At 47.3% G+C, this 16,034-nt stretch overlaps 2 protein-coding genes across 3 annotated transcripts in view; one reads left to right on the top strand and one right to left on the bottom strand.

The window, feature by feature from the left end:
* TCL1A (TCL1 family AKT coactivator A) overlaps positions 1-9,744 on the top strand; it is a 22,149-nt gene extending 12,405 nt beyond the window's left edge. For both annotated transcript variants that reach the window (XM_063793114.1, XM_063793113.1), the window contains exon 4: positions 7,721-9,744. The gene's annotated coding sequence lies outside the window, so the exon portion shown is untranslated. The remainder of the gene's footprint in view (positions 1-7,720) is intronic.
* On the bottom strand, positions 8,917-16,034 carry TCL1B (TCL1 family AKT coactivator B). The gene is made up of 4 exons (XM_054666280.2): positions 15,802-16,034; positions 11,541-11,711; positions 11,111-11,179; positions 8,917-10,514 (listed from the first exon to the last, which is right to left on the bottom strand). The coding sequence occupies exons 1-3, from the start codon at positions 15,961-15,963 to the stop codon at positions 11,126-11,128; spliced, it is 387 nt and encodes a 128-aa protein (XP_054522255.1). The 5' UTR covers positions 15,964-16,034; the 3' UTR covers positions 8,917-10,514; positions 11,111-11,125.

Below are 16,034 nucleotides of genomic sequence, written 5' to 3'. Positions count from 1 at the left end.
TTCAATGGGGTCTTACGTTTCTCCCCATCACCCCTTACTTTGAGCTCTAACATCCACTGATTCCGTTTGGTTTATGGCTGATCCTATTCTTGTTCCACACACATCACCCTACCCTACAGTGAACACTACTCTGATTCTTTCTCCACAGGGCTTGCCGATGTCAGCCTTTGGGGATACATTGGGGGTTACGTTTGGGGGTTACGTTTGGGGGTTTAGGGAGGGGTGGGGGTTACCATTCAGACTACAGCTTAAAGTGGGATATTAGAAACTTTGTTTTGAAAAAGACCCTTAAGCATTGTTACAGCATTACCACCACCCCAGTAAAGCCCCACCACCTGCATCTTTTCTCAAGTCCTCTCTGCCTCACAGACCGCACCCTCCTCCTCCCTTTACATAGGTAATCCTTGAAACACCAACATTCTTACTTTATTATGCAGAGCAACTTGGTTCTCTAACTTGGGGCTATCTTCTCTGGATTTAACACCATGTCCATGTTGTTCCTGGAACTGGGCCAGGTCGGCTGTGTTTTCGCATAGCCCAATAATGAGAAGCAGATAATCTAGGAAAGAAGGGAATTTATTGCTATAACCGGATACAGGCAGAAGGCTGGAGATAATTCCACCAGACCAACTCAAAGTGTTGCAATTTTCTTAGTGCTTATATAGGCTGGGGTTATGTGCCTACGTGCAGTATAGCATTCACTTAAGTCTATAGGTAACTAATTTTGTTTCAACTAGAAGGTCAGAGGCCAAAAAGGGAGATGGGTTCGAGAAATTTCTCCCTCTTCTCACTCAACTGACCCTGCAACACCTGCTACTGTTGTATTTTTTCAGGGCAGCAGGCAAAATGAACCACCATTGGGTTGTGATGATAATGTTGGCTTTTGGGTTGTTTTTGTTTTTGTTTTTGAGACGGAGTCTCGCTCTGTCACCCAGGCTGGAGTGCAGTGGCGCGATATCGGCTCACTGCAAGCTCTGCCTCCCAGGTTCACGCCATTCTCCTACCTCAGCCTCCCGAGTAGCTGGGACTACAGGCGCGCCCACCACCACGCCCGGCTAATTTTTTTGTTATTTTTAGTAGAGATGGGGTTTCACCGTGTTAGCCAGGACGGTCTCGATCTCCCGACCTCGTGATCCGCCCACCTCGGCCTCCCACAGTGCTGGGATTACAGACGTGAGCCACCGCGCCCGGCCTGGATTTTAGTTTTAAAGCAAGTAACAGATGGAAAGTATCTGCCATATAGTGGATTCCATAAATTTCAATATTCCTCCTTTATGATATTGTCCACATTCAGTGAAAAGCATCATTAATAGTGTTCTTAGGAGGAAAAAATTAAAACCTTTCCTAAGATTATTTTACTTTGAAAAAAGATCACAGAAAGCACTGAGAGACAAACTAAATGTCAGCGTCTGTCCTTTCATCTTTATCATATAATTTAAGCGGGAGAGAAGGAATTACTAGCGGTCTGCAACTAGAGATCAGGAATGTTGCAAGAATAACACAATTTGCTCGATTTTTAAAAAATCAAACAATTGGCTTGAGATGCTCACCTTAAAAAATATGGCATATAATCACAAATAATTAGGTCGATTTTTGCTCCAAGTTACAACTGCCTTTTTTCAACATCTCTACTTTCTTGGGCAACTGTTCAACAGGGTGACAAGCACCCCCACCTACCTTTGCTTCAGGCTCTCTCAGAATGAATGTAGTCAAATGCTAATGTCACAGCAGGAAAAACTAAACCTGAAGTAAAACTGTATCGTTAGCTTTGTAATTACTTATAACAAAGGTCTTTGTATATATAAGGAAAAGAATAAAATGTGTATATTATGCATTTTTTCTCCTTGAAATTCTAGAAAATCCTTTCGTAAAGATGGATTTGTACATACCATATTCTGAATTTTATTAATCTGTTTCTTGATATTTTTAAAATGAACATCACTACCTTTGTTACAAGCAGCTCAGGGTAATGTGCCTAGTAGTTGGCAATGCTAGGCTGAAAGTGTGTGATGTCATACAGAGTCACAAAGCTGGGGTTTTATTTACTCCTAACCACCTACGATCTTACCCCAGGAGAAAGCCTTGCCAGCCTCATTTGGCACCTAAGGTCAAGATAATAAATTCTGGATTTTTTTTAGGAGGCCAGGGGTGACAAGTACATACTGTTGTGTAATGGTTACACTAAGCAAAAAACACCAGCCACTCAGAGTCCTTTACTGTAAAGTGTAGATAACATTGTGTGGTATGCCTTGATTGAGGAATTAAAGGTAGTTTAACTGAAGACGTTGAGGAAACTTGGTTCTAGTTTTAGTACACCAGAATTATTTTTTTTCAATTTTAGAAAAGCAAGGAGGTTAGAAAAACTAGAGAGGAATTAGGGGATGCTTTTTTATGGGTTCGTTTATAAGAAGAAGAGAACTAGCCATAAATACTTTGTGAGATTTGTCCTGTCTTAAACTTGAATTATGAGTAATGCTTAAGGGAATTTAATAAAGAAGGAAAGCTAAAAAGAGAGAGAGAAAGGCAGTTGGTCCAAAAAGTGATTCCAGTGGACCAGCTAGTGTGATGTGTGATTAACACAGATTATCTCCTTTAGGCCTTACGAAGAAGTAAGTACTCGTTACCCCCAAGTTCTTGGTGAAGAAACAGGCTCTGAGACTAGAAGTTACTTGCCCCAAGTTAGTTTAAGTGGTGTGGTTCGGATGTTGCCAGAATCTGCCCTGTTTCTCCCTTCTGGTATTTGTTTATTCAGCTCAATCTTTGGCCCTGAGCTAGGTTCAGGGGGTATGCATTCTAGCACAGAAGGAAGTCCCATGATGGAAAGAAACCCAGCAGAGTGATCAGGAAGGCAGGAAGAGCTTTGTGTGGGCCCTTCAGGCAAGGCCCCTCTGGGAATTCCCCATATTAGGTCTCTTTTTCAGCCAAGTGTAAGGCAAGGACATCTCACATATGAGAACAGATAGACTGACACAGCCATCTTCGATCCAGGGGAAACCAACTTACCAGAGAAACTTGATAGAATTGCTGAGCAGATCTGGCCTTTTGAGGTTTGCAGGCAGGAATTCAAAGTGGAAATTGTCAGCCTGTTTTTATGAGTATTTTGTCTATCAATATTTTTCTCTCAGGTTTAGAACATAAGGCAAAGTGGGTTCCACCAAATGTGGCATTTCACCTGGCAAGTGATACAGAAGAGTGGGGCAGACTCTCCCATGTGTGTGAAGGAGTTTTTGGAACACAGAATCTAAGCTGGTGAGGGATGAATGAAGTGTGGAAACAACCATAAAGAATCTTTAGATATTCAGGAAAGAAGTCCTTTGTCAGTGTTTCTCTACATACTGATCTGTGTTTTCACCATGGTTAAGTTGTTTTGTACTTTATTTTGTTGTTGTTGTTTCTGCTAGGCAGAAATGTTTTATTTTTTAACACTGTCATATGTATTGCTTTTTTTGTGTGTATTCTGGGTTTAGGTTTTTCTTTTTTTTTTTTTTCCTTTTTTATTTTTGAGATGGAGTCTTGCTCTGTCTCCAGGCTGGGGTGCAGTGGTATAATCTCGGCTCACTGCAAGCTCCGCCTCCTGGGTTCAAGCGATTCTCCTGGCTCAGCCTCCCGAGTAGCTGGGATTACAGGCACCTGCCACCATGCCCAGCTAATTTTTTTGTATTTTTAGTAGAGATGGGGTTTCACCATGTTGGCCAGGATGGTCTCGATCTCCTGACCTCGTGATCCGCCTGCCTTGGCCTCCCAAAGGCTGGGATTACAGGCGTGAGCCACTGCACCCGGCCCAGGTTTTTCTTAATAAGGACTTCTCTGCTCCACAATAACAAATTTTCTTCACGTTTTCGTCTATCCTTTTGTCATTTCCTTTGTTTAAATCATGAATCTATCTGGAATTTACTTCTATATGAGAAATGAAGTAGTGATCCAACTTTTTTATGCAAATGGCTAGCCAGGTCTCATGACGCTATTTAGTGACTAATGTATCCTTTGGCAGTGCTTTGAAATGCCACCTTGATTGTGTAAGGGAGGCAAAATTTCACCTCTACCCTCTTAGCATTTTCGGCTGGGCTAGAGAATTAAATTGACATAAAACAGATTCATAGGAGAAAAGCATATTGATTTAATGTAAGTTTTCTGTGACACAGGAGCCCCTCATAAGGAAACAAAGACCCAAAGAAACAGAGTTAAACACTGATTTTGGACAAAGAGTAGTATATTGTGGAAAATGTGACCGGGAAAGGGGCCTCGGGCTAGGCGAATTCCTTGTGGCTAAAGGAGAAAGGTTTATTTATGATGTTAGTTTATACAGAATTCTCTCAGCCTCAACTCCCAGCCCCAGTGATGAGTGTCACTTTCCTTCTGATGGAGGACATCTTCCACATAGAGGTTTCTCTCTTGCTTTCAGGAAGAGAAAGGAGAAGGCAGAGTGCCCTTCGTGCATCTGTTGTTTATCAAGGGCCATTATTAGCACAAAATCGTTATACCAGAGTGGCATGTTGTACCTGCCTTCACTCGTGTGCTGAATTCCCACTTGTGTTTTCAGCTCTCCCTCAGCCTCTTCCGTTTTCACTTCTCTTGATGCCTGCACCTGCGTGACTACCCACCAGGGTTTGTTGCTGCAGCTTTGGGTTGCTTGTCGATGGCTGCTAACTCTAGTCCACCCTCACAGCTCTCCTCGTTCAGATTTTTCCCAGCTTTTCTCACATCTTAAATTCTCCATATCAGTTTGAGGTTCAAATTGTCCAGGTACAAAACTCTTAAGTTCTTTGTTGTGATTGCATTACATTTATAAATAGGCTTAGGGAGATATTGTATCTTTCCAACAACGAAGCCTCCGATTGATTTAGACAATGCTTTTCCATAGCCCTATGTACCACTAAGAGCTTTACAAATACTAACTTAGCCCGATATGTTAATCTGCACAACAGCCCATGAGATGGCTACTTTTACTGTCCCTGTATTACAGATGAGGAAACTGAGGCATAGAGGTAAATTGTCCAATTCACATGACTATTTTAAGATTTTTAGGTTTATTCAAGACTTGTTTACTGTCCTTCAGAATTTTAAAATTTGCTTCATATAAGTATTTTACATTGATCACCCATTTTTTTTTTCTAACTGACTCATGTCTATATACAAGAAAGCTGTTGGGTGTTACATGTTAAATGTATAAACACTTAACTTGTTGAATTCTCTTACTGGTTCAAATATATTTTGGGAAGGTTGTTTTTCTTACGTAATTCAGAAGGTCTGAATTGCACCTTTAGAGCTTTTATCATTTTTCTGAGACAGTGTCTCACTCTGTCACCCAGACTGGAGTGTAGGGGCGTGATCTCACCTCACTGCAATTTCCGCCTCCCAGGCTCAAGCGATTCCCCTGCCTCAGCCTCCCGAGTAACTGGGATTACAGGCGTGCGCTACTACCGCCCGGCTAATTTTTGTATTTTTAGTAGAGACGGGGTTTCACCGTGTGGGCCAGGCTGGTCTCGAACTCCTGACCTCAAATGATTCACCGGCCTCAGCCTCCCAAAGTGCTGGGATTACAGGCGTGTAGCCACCACGCCCGGCCTTTTAGAGCTTTTATGTGGCCGTTCTGTTTATTGTTCTACGACCTCTCCCAACTGTCCCCTGTGAAGGATGAGGAAACAGCATCCTTGTGCTTCCTCTCTCCTCCTGTCCATATCTGCTGCTGCCAATTTTGGTTAGTTTTCTTATGAGTCTTAATTCTAGCTTTTCCTTTAAATAATATGTTCCTAGCTCTGTGACTTGATCTTTCAACTGTATTTTCTGGACTTCCTTCCACGGGAAAACCTATGTACTTTACCTCTACCTTCTTTCTCCTCCCCTTCCCAGTGTTTGGAAACACTGTTATTTTTGTATTTCCTGGAGGTCAGGAGGGTGGGACTACAAGTTCCAATCCTGTAATCACATGGTAGGTTGAAAGGGGTTTATTATGAAGAACAAAAGATGCTCCTCTCACTCCTATCACTTAGAAAATTCCAGAGGCTTCAGGAGCCCTACGCTGGGACCTGGGGATGGAGACCAAATCTGTATTTCTTATTGTATCACAATGTTACAGAAACGTAACAGCAAAAGGAGCCTGGGCCAGAGCCTCTGGGCCCAGGCAATGCGAAAGAGCCCACTACTGAAGTGGCTACTTTGTCTGGGGTATATACCCTGGAGTTCCTTTTAGGACACAGACACACACAAGGAGTTTAAGAGCAGAGGTTTAATAGGTTGAAGAGATGAGAAACAGAAATAGCTTCCTCTATAGAGGAAGGGGTCTCCAAGTGGAAAAAGGACAGTTTGAATGCTCTTGAGTTTCGTGGTCCAGTTGAGGAAGTGGTAATCTGATTTGTTATGTATGGCTCATAACATACAGTTGATTGGCCCCATCTGGTCTGCTCCTTAAAATACATGTGGCTGGCAGACAAGTCTGCCACCTTGAACATGTCTAGTCCTTAGTTCCTGCCAGCATTCACCCATGAAAGCTCCCAGCTTGCAGGCTGCTATTTGTTAGAAAACGATTGGCGCTGCTTTCGTTAAAAAGAATAGCCTTGGCCAGGCACGGTGGCTCATGCCTGTAATCCCAGCACTTTGGCGGGTGGATCACCTGAGATCAGGAGTTCAAGACCAGCCTGGCCAACATGGAGAAACCCCGTCTCTACTAAAAATACAAAAAATTAGCTGGGTGTGGTGGCGCATGCCTGTAAACCCAGCTACTTGGGAGGCTGAGGTAGGAGAATCGCTTGAACCCAGGAGGCGGAGGTTGCGGTGGGCCGAGATCGCGCCATTGCACTCCAGCCTGGGAAACAGGAGCGAAACTCCGTCTCAAAAAAAAAAAAAAAATGAAGAAAAGCCTTACTGAGGACTCTCATGCCCTTGCTATCTGCCTAAATAATTCCTTTTTAACTCCCATATCACTATGGTGAGGTGGGGTGAGAGGTTCCCTGGAGCGCATCTTCTGTGGGGCACCGCCATGCCACATCCAGCACCAATGCCAAGTGCCAGGGCAAGCTGACCTCAGCAGAGGCTTGGGTGTGGACCACCCAGATGGCAGCTGGAAAGGGGTCACAGCTAACAGTTGGGGCAGAACAAGTAGTAGGATCCCAGGTGAAGCCAAGTCACCCAGACCCTGGGAGTCACCAGGCACAGACTATGCGTTGTCCTGCTGCAGACCTCAGCAGTGAGGCCAGGAGAGCACGCAGACCACCAGCAGGTGAAGGACAGCGCCCAGGAGGGGCAGCAGATCCCAAAGTGTGACTCCCTGGGGACCAGCTGGGGGCTGGGGGCCCCTCCCAATGCTATAGGACTAATAGCGCTCTAAGGTCAAGGAGCAGAGGTATCCTAGGTGGCAGGGACAAGGGCCTATTTCCCAAGGAAGAAGCAGCACCCGAGCTCTACTTCCCAAAGAACTGATGACTTCCTTCCCTAATCCTGGGAGCCTGAAACTTCCCATATGAAACTGCCCCCCTTGCAGTTTGCATGCTGGGTTCTGGACAGAAATACAGTTATAATTAAGCATTGATCAGGCTGCACTTAGACCCACTTTCTTGTTGCTGAAAGTCACGTAGCACTCTAGATAGTGACCATTTGCATATCCGATGTTTCTACAGATAGGATTTCTGACTTTAGGATTATAAGACTGACTGTTTAATAATTTACTTGTATCCCCTTCGTTCCTATAGACAGGATCTCTGACATTAGAATAAAATCACTTAAGATGTTTTTCAGAGTCTGAATTCCAGCAACCAGTTTGAAGACCGCCACAGAGGAACAGATCAGCATGAGAATACAGCTGCTTCATCTCCCTGTCCCATGTCATCCTGCACTTTTCAATCAATCAACAATCTCCAGTGGCCCAGTCCTACTCTCTGGGAGATGGATTTGAGGTTTCCTCCTATCCCCTCCTTCGGTGACCCTACCATTCAACTGCTTTCTCTGCTGCGACCCAGTATTGGGATATGTGCACATTTGACAACAAACCTATTACAGTTACATATAGACCCCAAGTGTCCAGGCACTGGACGGCTGGCATTCCCAGACCCCACCCACCTGGTACCCAGGAAGTCTGTGCAGCCTTCATCATTGCACTTGCACCCAGCCTGCACTATAAGAAGGCAGCTAAGGGACTGAATTCTCTCTCCTGGATGCAGACACCCACTGGGTATCCAGCAGAGCCGGCTCCTTTCTGGGAGGCACATTTCTGTGGGTAGGAAAACAATGCCTCCTTCCCTCTCTGGCTTTGTAAATTTCCCATTTAACAATAAAAACCTTTCCTAGGCCAGGCGCGGTGGCTCACACCTGTAATCCCAGTACTTTGGGAGGCCAAGGTGGGCGGATCACGAGGTCAGGAGATCAAGACCATCCTGGCTAACACGGTGAAACCCCGTCTCTACTAAAAATACAAAAAAATTAGCCGGGAGTGGTGGCGGGCACCTGTAGTCTCAGCTACTCGGGAGGCTGAGGCAGGAGAATGGCGTGAACCCGGGAGGCGGAGCTTGCAGTGAGCCGCGATCGCGCCACTGCACTCCAGCGTGGATGACAGAGCGAGACCGTGTCATCATGAAATCCTTATGTTGACTGGGATGCATGCTGCATGACACACCCTCTCCTGCATACCCCCGACTCAGGCCAGTGGGAGGGAAGGCAGGCTAGGGGAAGAGGGTTCCTCAAAGACCAGGCTGCCAGATCAACATAAGCTTCTCAGCAGAAGGTACAATGCCAGCCTGCAGTGCTCACCCCAGCTCCTGCTCACGGGGCCTCCCTTTAACCATGCCAACACTGTGGAATCTGAACTCTTACCACAGTGCTCTCTCTTCATACCTCTTGTGTACACCACATGTGCAAGTGTTTATCTAGGGTAGTGATTCTCAGCCAGGGGCAATTTTGCCCCCTCAGGAGGCATTTGGCATTTTTGGTTCTCACAAGTTGCGGTCAGGAGATGCTTCTGGCATCCAGTGGGTGGCGGCCAAGGATGTTGCTAAACATTCTACAAGGCACAGGACAGCCCCTCCCCGCAACACCACTGGGCTTGAGCAAGCCCGCTGCAGGCAAACACTGGCGTGCCTTATATACCATGCTAAATTGTGATTGATGCTTCCTAATATTTTGTCATACAGAAATGCTTCACTTGAAAAAGTTTGTCTTACACTGTCTTTTGCTTACACCTGTGATTTACTTGGGTTTTTCTGTACCCCACGTTCATGAACATATTTCCCCAAACTTTCTATGAATGCTTTTACAGATTCATTTTGTAAGGTTGGGATTTCAGCCCATGGGTGATTTTTTCTTGTGAGCGACATGAGGGAGGGAATCTCTTCTCCTTGCCACCACTGCATGGTCACCCTGACCTGCACTGTATCGTCCTCTTCTTCCTGGTCACAATGGTGGCACTGCTCAGTGCCTTGGCCCCCTGCCTCATCCCTCCCTGCTCAAGGACTCTGCTCCTCTGTCATGTCATACTCTCCCACACATGGGCCCTTCCTCCCTTGCACCTGCATTCTGCATCTCCTGCAATGACATGCTGTTGCATTGTCTCGCTTTGGGAGCTCTCCCTTGCTCCCGGTTCTCCTGTGACCACTACGGGCTTTCCTGCCCTTTCACAGCAGGGCTTCACCCAGAGCCCGCACGAGTCTCCTCCCCTTCCTTAACTCCCGCCGGCGTCTTGCTGCTGAATGGACCAATCACAATTTCCTTCCCAGTGTGGAAAAATATGAAATGGATCATTAAAATGTTACCTTAACATTTCGGTACCAGAAGCTGCCATTTCTATGCTAGAAAGAGGTCAAAGAGAGGCTCCAATTCAGCACAAAAGTGGACAGTGAGCAATAAAGTTTAATTAACCAGTACTGTGAGGTCACCTTCACGGACTAGCATCCCTTCCGTGAGCTGAAGGACTGAACAAGCAGAAGCACAGGCCAAACCCATCCCTCCATGCTCCCCACTGTGCAGATGGGCTCACTGAGGCTCCGGTGTACATTGCTTGCTCAGCACTGGATCTATTTCGGGCCAAAGTGTCAGCAGAACTGATACCCACGGGGCATCCAAGTCCACATCCAGACTGGGCTCCCTCTAATGCCATCTCTTAAACCAAACCACTGCCTGCCGATGGTGAGTTTCCAATCATGAGCTGCACTGGGGGTGCTGGAGGCCTGGCTGGGCACACATCCTGGTGGGTATGAAGGGGATTTGGGAGTGGCATCTAGAAGATCAGCATGAGGGGCACAGAGGAGAAAGAACCCACAGCTTGCAGGCAGCAGGGGAAACTGGCTCAGCGCACAGACAGGGCCCCAGTGAAGCCCATCCAGGCCAGCTGCCCTAAGTGCAGACCCGAGTGGTACAGGACAGGACTGATAACTAAGGAAAACGAGAGAAACTGAGTGTGCAGGGGCCCTACTGCCTTCCGCCCGCAAGGAGGCTATGCTGGGTGTGCAAACAGAAGAGCAGGTACATGAAGATCCTCACTGAGGGGGCATGAGGAGACACCAGGCCAGAAGAGGCAGGGCCGGCAGGGCCTGGGAGAAGACCAAAAGAGACAGTCAGTGAACTATGGGGGAGCCCGGCACCCCATCCAAGCTGCTGGGGTCAAAGGCAAGTCCAGTGCCAGCCCCTCCAATGGACCAGGCCCTGCCTGGCCTGCTCCAAGCTGCTGCCCATCTGAGAGGAGCCCTCTATGGGTCAGTGCTGGGCCCTCCAAGGCCACCGTCACACGGCACCTCAGTGCCACGGTTAAATCTAGGGACCCGAGATCACTAGATTCACCGCTATTTCCTGGCTGTATGGTCTCGAGGAAGTCATTCCCATCCCCAGAGTCTTGTCTTTTCGTCGTGAAATGGGACATTAACACGTACACCTCACAGAATTCTCGCAAGGATTAAATGATGAGTCTTATTCGACGAGATCCCATGCTTTAGGAACTTATTATGGGGGCCCACCCACTGTGGACCATCACATCCAAGGGGCTGGGGAACAGAGGTGACAGGTGGCTATGTAAGAAAAATCTCAGCAAACAGCAGGGAGGAGAAGGAGGCCACACCGTCTTTCTGAAAAGAGGAGAGGTCTTCTCGCTTCGTCTGATCCCTACACCGAGACGCACAGGGCCCCAACATACCAGCCACTCCCAGTGTCAGTCTTTCCTCTCCGGCTGATATGTTAGGACCAGCTGCTCCATAGAGTCAATCTGCAGGAGAGGGAGCAGCCATCAGAACCTCTGGGAGATGCTCCTCCAGTTGGCCTTAACGGCCGCCCATGCAGGCTGGCAGCAGCAGCAGGCAGGGGTGAGGCAGGTGGGAACTCCAGCTTGTGGATTTCTCTAGCCCAGGGAAGGCAACCCTCCCTCCCTCACCCACTCTGCCTGCATCCCACATGGGAACTCATGCACCGATCCACCCACACACACTCAGGCCTCCTTGAAGGAAGACTTGAGCAACAGGAAGAGGACAGACAAGAACCCCAAGGGGTCCAGGGGTACAGAAGAGAGAGGGCCACGGCAGTCACCGGGGGCCACCTGTCGCTTTCACCTAGAACCACCACACACTTGCCTGGCCATGGTCTGCTATTTCCCAGAAACTGGAATCCGCTGCTCGGTACTTCCTCCCGGGGTAGAGCTGCCACACGGCGGGCAGCTGGGAGAAGGGCATCTGGCCGGAGGAGAGTAGCTCCCGGGTGTGCACTGCCATCTGCCACAAGTGCACTGTGATGCTGGGTTCATACTGAAGGGACCAGAAAAGAGGCGGCAAATCATGGATAGGGGTTCCCTGCCAACTGGGCTGCACACAAGCAATGGCCAGTGGGCTGCCAGGGTCAGAGGTAAATGTTTTCAGAATTCCAGACCAAGAGCCTTGGCACTGGTGCTTGTGGCTTCATCTAGGATGGCTGGGGCTCTTCTGGCCCCCTCTGACCTGCACCCTGCCTCACCCCACTGCAATCCCCAAATTTAGCCACTGTTTCCAACCCGTCAATACCTTGGGTTAAAGCTGAGTATTCTCTTGGGGCTCCATCTCTGCCATTGCCGTAATTTTTTAAATCTTCGTTTTAAAAACAAGATATCCATGGACTCCTGGATCTGAGGGTGATAGATTTTCCCGCCAAAATATATGGCAGTTCTGATCATGACCTTCACACACTTATATACGAAATAAGGCTGGGAGCAGTGGCTTATGCCTGTAATCCCAACACTTTGGGAGGCCAAGGCAGGAGGACTGCTTGAAGCCACAAGTTCAAGACCAGCCTCGGCAACATAATGAGACTCTGTCTCTACAAAAAATAAAAAATTAGCTGGCCATGGTGGCATGTGCCTACAGTCCCAGCTACTCGGGAAGCTAAGGTGAGAAGATTTCTTGAACCTGGGAGGTAGAGGCTGTTGTAAGCTATCGTCAGGTCACTGCACTCCAGCCTGGGAGACAGAGCAAGACTCTGTCTCAAAATAAATACATAATAATAAAAATAAAAATAATTAGGCTGGTACTGGAAGTTAGAAAGATGAAAGGTAAAGTAAAACCAAAGCTTCCTACGTTATGCAACAAAATGGAAAATCTTTTGCACAATTTTCTAAGTATTTGTCTTCTTTTGTGATAAAATGTCTTTTTGAATTAAGAATATTAGTGCTCTATCAATCAGACATGTTGTGAATAATTTTTCTCAGTTTGTTGTCCTCACTTTTTTTATGGACTGCTTTTGCAAAGAGAAGTATTTTAAATTATATGGCAAAATCTCTCCTTCTCTGTGTATTCTGACTGTAGATCAGAGATCAGCAAACTAAGTCTGGCTTGCATCTGCTTTTGCAAATAAAGCTTTATTGTAAATAAACTAAGGCTCCTTCCCTCATTCCTTTACCGTTGCCTTTAGCTGCTTTTGCACTGCAATAGCAGGGCTGAGTAGCTGCAAGAGCATAGCTCTCCAAGTGGAAAATGTTTACCATCAGATCCTTTACAGAAAAAGGTGGCTGATCTTTGCATTAGATGTGTCGCCCAGGAAGCCTAATTCCCACCCTAAGACATCGATCTATTTTTAAGAAAGAGGGGAAAAAAATACTTACTAAGTAGGTCCCTTATCCCACCCGTGGCTAAGTTATTTGAAGAATCCATTCTATTTCCATTGAATCATTTTTTTAAAGAAAAATCTTAACTTTTTTTTTGTTTTGTTTTGTTTGAGACGGAGTCTTGCTCTGTCGCCCAGGCTGGAGTGCAGTGGCTGGATCTCAGCTCACTGCAAGCTCCGCCTCCCAGGTTCAAGCCATTCTCCTGCCTCAGCCCCCCGAGTAGCTGGGACTACAGGCGCCCGCCACCGCACCCGGCTAATTTTGTTGTATTTTTAGTAGAGACAGGGTTTCGCCATGTTAGCCAGGATGGTCTCGATCTCCTGACCTTGTGATCCGCCCGCCTCGGCCTCCCAAAGTGCTGGGATTACAGGCGTGAGCCACTGCGCCCGGCCAACTGTTTTTAAGAGTACAGTTTGGTGGCATTAAGTGCATTGATATGTGGAACCGTCGGCACTATCCACCTCCAGAACTTTTTATCTTCCTAAACTGAGACTCCGTACCTGTTACTAACATTAACTTCCCATCCTCGACTCCCTCCAGCCCCTGGCAGCCACCATTCCACTTTATGAATGAGACCACTCTGAGTACCTCATACAAGAGAATCTGTCCTTCCGTGACTGGCATATTTCATTTAGTATAATGGCTCCAAGTTTCATCCGTGTGTCTGACTTTTAAGTGTGAATACTTCATGGTTTGTGTTGTTTACCCATTCATCTATCAATGGACACTGGGGCTGCCTCCACCTTTTGGCTAGTATGAATGATACTGCTGTGAACATGGATGTATGAATACATGCTTAAGTTCCGGCTTCAGAGTCTTGTGGGTATATATCCAGAAGTGGCATTGCTGGATTGTGCCGTCATTCTTTTTTTGAGGAATCCTCATCCTGTTTTCCACAGTGGCTGCACCATTTTACAGTGCCCTCCATTAACACTTTTTCAGGCTTTTGAAAAACTTAAAATATTTGCTCCACAATTTTTGCATGCTTTATTTAGTGTATGTACAGAAAAGCCTTTCCATGTTCTCTACCATTTTTTGAAATAACCTATTTGAACTTTTCTTAGGAAATGTGTTATATTGTTTAAAATGTCAGTGAACTGGCTGGGCGAGGTGGCTCACCTGTAATCCCAGCACTTTGGGAGGCCAAGGTGGGCAGATCACTTGAGGTCAGGAGTTCAAAACCAGCCTGGCCCACATGATTAAACTTTGTCTCTCCTGAAAATAACAAAAAAAATTAACTGTAAAAAAAAAAATCGCCTGTAATCCAAGCTACTCGGGAGGCTGAGGCATGAGAATCACTTGAGCCTGGGAGGTGGAGGTTGCAGTGAGCCAAGATCACACCACTGCACTCCAGCCGCAACAGAGCAAGACTTTCTCAAAAAACAAACAAACAGGCAGTGAATTGTTTACGATGACCTAAACGGCATTTTTTTTGGGGTGGGGGGACGGAGTCTCACTCTGTCACCCAGGCTGGAGTGCAGTGGTGCGATCCCGGCTCACTACAAGCTCCGCCTCCCGGGTTCACCCCATTCTCCTGCCTCAGCCTCCCGAGTAGCTGGGACTACAGGCGTCCGCCACCACGCCCGGCTAATTTTTTGTATTTTTAGTAGAGACGGGGTTTCCCCATGTTGGCTAGGATGGTCTCGATCTCCTGATCTCGTGATAAGCCCATCTCGGCCTCCCAAAGTGCTGGGATTACAGGCGTGAGCCACCGCGCCCGGCCCTAAGTGGCATTTTAAATATCCGGATATGCTTTTACCACATTACACTAAGGTACAGCCAGTCCCCCATTTCCATGGATACTGCACCCATGAATTCGACTAACCTCAGATTAAAAATATTTGGGGAAAAAAAAATTCCACAAAGTTCCCAAAAGCAGAGCTTGAAGTGATGTGTAGGTGTAGCATTAGGTGTTATTAGTAATCTAATTTCAAATATAGTAGAGGATGCGCTGAGGTTATATGTAATTACTACCCAGGTCATTTTCTATCAGGGACTTGAGCATCCACAGTCGGTCCTGGAATCAATTCCCCACCGCCACCCACACCAGAGACGCTACTGTATTTACTTCATCCCTCAAAGACTGGCTGTGATCTAAAGCCCTCATCTACAGCTGTTTCCTGAGTCATTATCATTATCACCTGGGGAGCTTTTGAAACGTAAAGAATCTAGGACTCCACCCAAGCCTCCTGAATTAATTTCCAGAATCTGTTATCAGTCAAATGCTTCCCCAGGCCATTCAGGCGGTGAGCCATGTATGTGAGCATGTCTGTGACTAGCTTGCCACAGAGGTATATTATTCTCATTTTGCAGATCAGTAATCTGACACCAATGTCACGTTCATCCTGTTGGCCCACCTGGTGCCTCCAGGTTGCAATGCTTTTGCTTATACTACTCCTGCCTCCTTTCTAGACCTGGAGAACTCCTACTCATCCCAGAAAGCCCAGCTCAATAGCTGCCCCATTTGTGGGCCTTCCCAGCAGGCACTGGCAATGGCACTAAGCCCTGAGCTACCTTAGCCTCGGCTTCACCACGCAGGACCACATTATCTCACGTGGATAAGCTTGTGCCTGTGGTCCCTTTACGGGGGGTGTTCCTGGGGCCAGGGCTGGGCATGGACATTGCTGCGCTCCTAGACCTGCACAGAAGTGAGTTTTCCAGTGCGGGTGAGAACGGCCCCCTCTGACCCCCACCGCGGTCCCACACGGGCAGGGGTCAGTGCGCAGCCCTCCCCACAGCCTCCCCTCGTGCCCAGGACTCACTCTGCTGCCCTGGGAGGCCCTGGCCCATTCCCTATGCGAGGGATTGAACCGCACGACCACAGTCACCCAGGTTCTCCCCTCCTCATCTTCGTAGATGCCAGGCCTCTGGATCCACAGACGGCCAGGAGGCACCCCTAGACGCACAGAAGCTTCGGAGGCCATGGCAAGTCTGCAACCGGGACCCGCCTCCAGACTCACATGTGTAGCTTTCCAGCTGCGCAAACTCCTTAAAT

This window comes from Pan troglodytes, chromosome 15 (assembly GCF_028858775.2).
Source record: "Pan troglodytes isolate AG18354 chromosome 15, NHGRI_mPanTro3-v2.0_pri, whole genome shotgun sequence".
Taxonomy (NCBI): Eukaryota; Metazoa; Chordata; class Mammalia; order Primates; family Hominidae; genus Pan; species Pan troglodytes.
Note: the sequence above shows the minus strand (reverse complement) of the source record. Positions and strands in the feature narration are given on the sequence as shown.